Genomic DNA, 7,863 nt, shown 5'->3' on the forward strand with positions numbered 1-7,863 from the left:
TAGTCTCCCTTGGTCCCTATCTAAGTTTGGGGGATGGTATATCACACCTAAAATCAATTTTTCATGCCCCTCTGAAAATTCTATCCAAACAGACTCTGTGTGTGTTACTTCAGACTTAATACCCGTTTTTATGCAACAGTTCAAGTGATCTCGGACATACAATGCCACCCCACCCCCCTTCCCGATACTTCTATCTAATTGGAACAATTTAAAACCCTGAATGTGACATTCCACAGGCATGTCCCGACTTTTTGAATTAAACCACGTCTCAGTTATGGCAAATACATCAATGTTACCTGCACTAGCAGCTAATCTCAATTCGTCCATCTTATTCATAGCACTATGGCTATTAGCATAATATACATTGAAAGACTCTCCTTTCTCTTTACCCTTCCTGCTCATTTCTGTTTTTCTACTAAACCTATTACTGTCCTTATCACCTAGTGTCACTGGCTTTTCAATATCTACCTCGTTCTGGTTATTAATAGTTTCCCAAGAACTCATAATATTTCTACATTGGGACTTAACTGTTTTCCTGCCAAAACCCATACCACTAACTATTCCTAGTTTAAAGTCCTAACAGCTCCCTCCACTGCAGTTGCCAGTGCCCCCACCCCAGACCAAGATAAGTGAACCCCATCCCTGGCATACATGTCATTTCTGCCATAGAAGAGGTCCCAGTTGTCAATGAATGTTACTGCATTTTCCTTACAGTATTTGTCCAGCCAGCAATTGACACCAATTGCCCTGGACAACCATTCATTTCCAACTCCTCTCCTTGGCAAAATACCACATATGACAGGGTTCCCACCCTTCCTCCTAATTATTTCTATTGCTGACCTATACCTGCTAATCAGGTTCTCACTCCTACGTTTGCCAACATCATTGCCTCCAGCACTGAGACAGATAATAGGATTACTCCCATTACCTCTCATGATGTCATCCAGACGGCTAACAATATCCTCCATCCCAGCCCTAGGAAAGCAAACCCTCTGTCTCCTACTCCTGTCCTTCAAGCACAACGCCCTATCCATGTACCTAACTTGGCTATCCCCAACAACAACAATATTCTTACTTTCCTTGGTGTCGTTCGTCGTGACATTCCCAGTAGTCGACTCACATTCGTCGGGTAGCACAGAGAATGCATTAGATGTTTCCACAGCAGTCTCTTTCTTCTTCATCGTTTCTACCTCTCCATTTGTCTTCTTGATCGTCAACTTTGTTCCGTGCTGTCCAGCCACTGACCAGTTTCCCTTCTTGACCTGAGGACTCAAACATCACACTTACCTTTTGTTGGTGTATGGCAGAGGGAGGGGAGGCGAGTTTATTGTTGGAGAATATGACACTAATATCAACTCTACAGCTTATTTATCTATCACAATTCAACTAATATGACATAAACAATATTAATAACATAGAAACATGGAATATACTCTAGAATGAATAAAATAAGTCATTATGTATGTCACGAGAGGTGTTGTGTTGTTGGGTGTGTAAGGGCCACTGTGAGTAAGCCGTCCATAATGGTGGTGAAGCAGCAGCTGAGGTGGCGGTGTTTTCTGTAGCCTGCATAACTCCAACAACATTGGAGGATACACAAATAACCCGCACATAAAAGAGAGAAGCTTACGATGACGTTTCGGTCCGACTTGGACCATTGACAAAGTCACACAGTGTGACTTTGTCAATGGTCCAAGTCGGACCGAAACGTCGTCGTAAGCTTCTCTCTTTTATGTGCGGGATATTTGTGTATCGTTCCAGTCACGGTATTGTGCCTTTTTGTTATTTACATTGGAGGAGTTGGTAGAATTGCTGAATCACTAAAGAAGGCACCCTCTACCACCATCGCTACCACTGTCTACCACTATCAACTGCTAGCACCTTCTACCACCCTCTACCACTATCACAACTGCTTCCACTCTACCACCACCACCTTCGTATTTTTCTACAAACTTTTTCTTAAATTATATGCGTTTCTCACATTCTTTACCAAAGGGCTGGCACTAGAAGCTTTCTTTGGAGTCGTGATGACTTATTTAGCAGTTGCAAGCACTAAAACGAATGGAATACAGTGGACCCTCAACTAACGATATTAATTGGTACCCAAGACCGAATATCGTTAGTCGAGTTTTTTTAGTGTTAGGTGAGGCAAAATGTTAGCGTTAAAATGTATCGCTAATCGAATTTAACGTTATACGATGCCATTGTTGGTCGAGGGTCCACTGTATTATGAAATATATGGCATGAACTCATGGGATCATCCTCGCTCACTGATAAACAATGGCACACTGGCTGGGAATGGAGTGTGAGGTGGCTCGGGGCTGTGTGTACACATCCCAGATGAACAACTATTTGCGAGTCAAATGACGATTCACGAGCCAATGTTTTGACGAAAATAACGTTATGATTTTCGAAAATTACGACTATTGAGCCTTACGAATATTGAGGGACCACTGTATTTGCCAGTCTTGCTTAAACAGGACACAATAGATATCTACCCACTACCAGGATACACAGCAATCCACAAATGCAGACCATACCAAGTTGGTGGTGGTATTGCAATCTATTACTCTAACCAACTATCTTGTATTAGCACAACTTGCTTTAGTGATGAATATGGGGAATGCATTTTTGCTAATTTTACTGAAAAAAACCTTAAGATGCCTATAACAATCGGTGCCATTTACTGGATACCCCACACAAACATCCCAAATTTCAGTGAGAATCTAAAGGCACTAATAACAAACAGACTAATGAACAAGCACCACCTTCTCTTAGCTGGAGACTTCAATATCAACCTTGGCCTACCAGACGATCAGCCTGTAAATGATTTCATCAACAATATGAACAACACACTTCTCATACCGACAATAACTAAACCAACCAGGCTCACTGAGACAAGTGCAACCATAATAGAACACATATGGACCAATATACTAGCCCCCCTTAAATCAGGAATAATCACAGACAGCACTACAGACCACTACCCAACCTTCCTCTTAACAAACATTAGTAAGCCACCACTCAAATACAACAAAGTTTCATTTAGACTCCATGACGAGGCCTCAATAAGTAATTTCACGGACATAGCCTCATCAACACAGCCACTTGATACTGGAGTTCCGCAGGGAAGTGTCCTTGGTCCCCTGCTCTTCCTCATTTACATTAATGATCTTCCAAACGTATCCCAACACCTCAAACCCATTCTCTTAACTGATGACACGACTTACGTCATCTCCCACCCTAATCTTGCCACCCTCAACACCATTGTCAGTGAGGAGCTGCTCAAAATATTGACTTGGATGACAGCCAATAAACTTACACTTAACACTGACAAAACCTACTACATTATGTTTGGTAGCAGAGCAGGTGTTGCGCAACTTAACATTAAGAGCGACAACACTCTGATTGCCAGACATAATGAGGGCAAATTCCTAGGTCTATACCTCGACAAGAACCTAAATTTCAGCACCCATATCTAACACACACAAAAAAAAAAAGTATCCAAAACGGTGGGGATCCTCTCCAATATACGATATTATGTGCCGCAAACTGCCCTTCTCATTCTATACCATTGACTCATTTATCCATACCTCACCTATGCTATTTGTGCTTGGGGATCAACTGCAGCAACACGCCTAAATCCAATAACAACCCAACAAAAAGCCGCAGTAAGAATAATCACTAAATCCCATCCCTGGCAACACACCCCCCCACTCTTCATAGATCTAAACTTACTCCTTGTTCAGAACATCCACACTTACTACTGTGCAATCTTTATCTACAGGACCTTAAATTCCAATATTAACCTTGACCTAAAATGCTTTCTTGATAGTTGTGACAGGATCCACAGGCATAACACCAGACACAAACATCTCTATGACATTCCCCGTGTCCGACTAAACCTTTACAAAAATTCAATGCGTGTCAAAGGGCCTAAAATCTGGAACACCCTACCTGAGAACTCTAGAACTGCAGACACATTCATCACTTTCAAAACTACAGTTAGAAAACATCTTATCTCCCTGATACACCCCATCAACTAACTACATGAAAACCACCTGGTGGTTCACACTTACACTCACTCACCCACCCATTGACTATAAACCCAGAAATACAAATCTTAATCTTAAAATAATGTATCCTAACTAGTCATAAGTTTGCCTATGATACTCCAATATAGACACTATGTATTGTGCCAAAGCAAAAGCATTCACATTGCTAAACTCACAAACTATAATATAGTCACTTAGCCTTAATACCATAATCTGTAATAATTTAAAATTAAGAATTAATCTAAGTCTGCCCGAAATGCCTAGCCATGCTAGGTGTCCTAGTGGCCCCCTCTGTAATTAGTATTTTAAAACATGTAAACCACACAATATCCAAAATCTGTAAACCCCGCATTGTAATCCTTGTAGAGAATAAAGTTGATTGATTGATTGGTTGAAATTAGAGGTTTATGAATTATTACAATAAAAAAGAAGCACTAAACCACAAGGGCTAAAGGCTTGTGAAAATATAATAAAGTCATCATGTGTTTGGCATCACTGCCAAAAACGTGAACATCACCATGAGCAAAACCCACACAAAATAAATACATATGTACTGTCCTTTACCTAAGTGATTTAGATCTGTCGTGAGCCACATGATTTATTATATTCAAGGGTAAGCACTGTTGTGCAGTTATAGGTAGTTGCAACTATAATAGTGGTGGGCTATGGAACACCAGGTACATATATAGAAGCATGGACCAATTGAAGACCACATAATTACTTTCCTCTTGTATGAAATAGTGTATAAATTATTGGAGCAAAAATTTACCATGGCATGTTAAAAAAGGAATTGTTGTTTAAGCCATGTTTCAATTTCATTCATTTTCTTTAATGAAAAGAATAACTGTATGGCCTTACTGTTTTCAGATATGACAAATACATCAACAACAACTGGTATTGTAATCATAGCAGTGGTGTGTTGTGTAGTATTAACTTCCCTAGTTTGGGTGGTTATCATACACCAGACCAGAAAGCGAGCTCAAACTAGTGCTTTAGGCCCTCCCTCTGGGTACCCAAGGGAAGATGGACTTGGTCGATATCCACCCCACCTGCCTACACACCATCATTTACCACCAGACCTTGTGCACACTTTCACTCCACTTTTAGCCACTGCTCCTGAAACTTATACCATAGCAGGACAGGACAGTGGATCAGAACATTCCAGTGAGAAAGATTCAGGAACAGGTGATTCTGCACAACGATCCAGTGAAGACTTGCTGCCTTTAGATCTCACTCGTCCAGGTCTCCGCAGATCAATGATCATTTGCGCAGATACTGGAACGCCCTCAATCCTGAGAGGTTAGTACAACTGTGTGCTTAACATATTGTTTATTTTATGACTGTGTCATACATTCACAGAAATTTTTGACACCATATGAGTCAGTCAATGTTGTCTAGCATGGATTGCAGAAACATGATAGTGATAATAAGGACGAAAGAAGGTATTAGTTTGTGTAAAAAATAAAATTCAGTTAAGTGATAGATTTAATCTACATTAAAGGTGAACTTATAGATAGGAGAGCAGACTGGGAAAAGCAATATTATTATTACAATCAAGGGGGAAGCGCTAATTATACAGCGCCTTTACATTCAGGCTTAATTTGGGGAACTGGAGCACAGATCCAATTCCCTAAATCAAGAGCCCCTCACCAACATCAAGGAACCTTCCTTGAGGGGAGGGAAAAGCAATAGCTAATTAAATTTACCTCTACAAAAATCTAGATGGTTTTAAAAACCATGTGCTGAAGATTATGCTGTAAATGCAAGAAAGTCTGCAAAGAAATGGCACATCTTGTATTTGTTTGACAGCACTGGCTGCAGAAAACTATATAATGAGGTTAAACCTATCATTTCTAAGAGAACCTCCAGTACCAGAAATATGTACAAAACCAGTATTCTCAGGGTTCCCTACCAGGCTCAACTTTATGGACTGGGAGAAAATTGACTGCAGCCATCAGTAGCTTTTTTCTTGGTATACCTTTTTTGAGAACTACAAATTCATCATTGATCATTCAGTCCTCGGCTGACTGAATGAGATATCAAACAATATAACTAAATGAATAACTCATGAATAGGCCCACACTTTACTCTGGTATGTTGTTGAACATACTTTAAAATTACCTCACCACTAACATTACTGTATTATACATTTAAGGGGCAAGTATTGAACCCATACAGGTCATGCAGCACCTGGGGAATAGAAGGTAATTAAGTTTGATCCAAGGGAGGATAAATCCAATTGATTGGATCAAGAACCCCACACCAGCATGAGGGAATAAGATTTAGGTCAGACTTTAAAATGTGCTAAGATAGACACGGGATGGGTATTTTAGAATCTTTTACTAGTGGTACAATACTTTCTACACTGCTCCAAAAATTTAAAATTTCTTTCAGGTGTAAGTGCTGGTCCAGGTGAAATAATTGGATGTGAAGAGATCATGGGTCGTCCAAGACTCTCAACCTTTAGTCCACAGCATCTGTCTCCAGGAGGATACAGCCCTAACCTCTATACCGCGAGTCTGAGACGTGGTTCAAATTCTCGTCGGATTCCTGTATCCTCACCTGTGACACCATCTGCAACCCTGCCTCGTGGTCAGCATTTATGCCAGACTAATTCTTGTTCTATACAACCATTAGTAGCATCTCCGTCTGAAGTTTCTGCAAAGCATATTCCACAGCTCATTCCAATTGCTGTAAATAAACATGGGACTAATCAGAAAGATGATGCATGCAGCTGTAGTCCAGAAGTGATTGAAGGAGACTCTTTGGTGATAAATACTAGTGAAAGTAACACACACAACCTAAGAACCTCAGTGTACAGTGTTGGGGATGAACGAAGTAAACTGGATTTAAGGACAGAGAATCCAGATGAAAAAATTAATAACAGCATTCCTCCAAAGCAAACTTTTGCATGCAGATAATGGTAACTAGTGCAAAGTAATTAATGTTGCATCTCCCACCACCACATTCTTTTCTTCATATTTGTAAAATATTACAGTCAGCATTCCACATGAGAAATATAATGGGCAAAATTTCTTAACAATCTTTAGAATAGATGTTGGAAAATTTAAATAGATGTAGATGACTTTAGTTTGATATTCAGTAAGTTATTAAATGGTGGGCAGGAGCAGTTAAGTACCTGTCTGGTGCCATAGTTGTTCCAGTGCTGCCAGTGTTAAGCTGTACAAAATTCTTGACTGGTAAATGTCTTACTGGTATTCGAACTAACTGTCCAATATACTTGGCTCCTTAGCCTCCTACTGATTGTGGTCAGGTTACCCTGTTCCAGGGTGTTATCTAGACTTAGCAAATAATCCACCAGAGATGACCTGCTGTATGCACACAGCACAGATAGGAAGTTGTACAAACTAGAGTTTCCCACTTGTGTTGAGGGAATTGATGGAAGCATCAACAGTCTCTGCTGGAGAATGCAGCTATCTCAAATTATCTATTTCACCATGTACAGTATTTTCAATAAGAAAATTTAGACCATTTTAGATAAATTACCATGTCTTACATTTACTTATTATAATAATCAAAAAGTGCTAAAATTTACTTGATAAACAAGCAGGATAAGTGGGTTGCTAGATAACACCTTGCTATGTGGAAAATTTAAAGTTTGTACAGTGTATCATACTATGGAGGCTACTGTCACAATTCTAGAATGTGATGGCTTTTTATTGATCAAATTTTAAGCAGAATATATACAGTGGCAATGAATACCATAGTTGATGTTATTAATTAAAATGAAGCGCTAAGCCACAAGGGCTATACAGCGTTAATGTTTATGAATGATTTTGGCAAGTGT

General features: G+C 39.8%; 1 protein-coding gene across 1 annotated transcript in view; it reads left to right on the top strand.

The window, feature by feature from the left end:
• The window catches only part of lbk (leucine-rich repeats and immunoglobulin-like domains protein lambik), a 329,555-nt gene extending 321,946 nt beyond the window's left edge, over positions 1 to 7,609 (top strand). The window contains exons 11-12 of the mRNA XM_070094246.1: positions 4,923 to 5,354; positions 6,450 to 7,609. Of these exons, the coding sequence (XP_069950347.1) occupies positions 4,923 to 5,354; positions 6,450 to 6,976 (959 nt within the window). The 3' untranslated portion in view covers positions 6,977 to 7,609. The remainder of the gene's footprint in view (positions 1 to 4,922; positions 5,355 to 6,449) is intronic.
• Positions 7,610 to 7,863: the final 254 nt, after the last annotated feature.

This window comes from Cherax quadricarinatus, chromosome 45, assembly GCF_038502225.1.
Source record: "Cherax quadricarinatus isolate ZL_2023a chromosome 45, ASM3850222v1, whole genome shotgun sequence".
Taxonomy (NCBI): Eukaryota; Metazoa; Arthropoda; class Malacostraca; order Decapoda; family Parastacidae; genus Cherax; species Cherax quadricarinatus.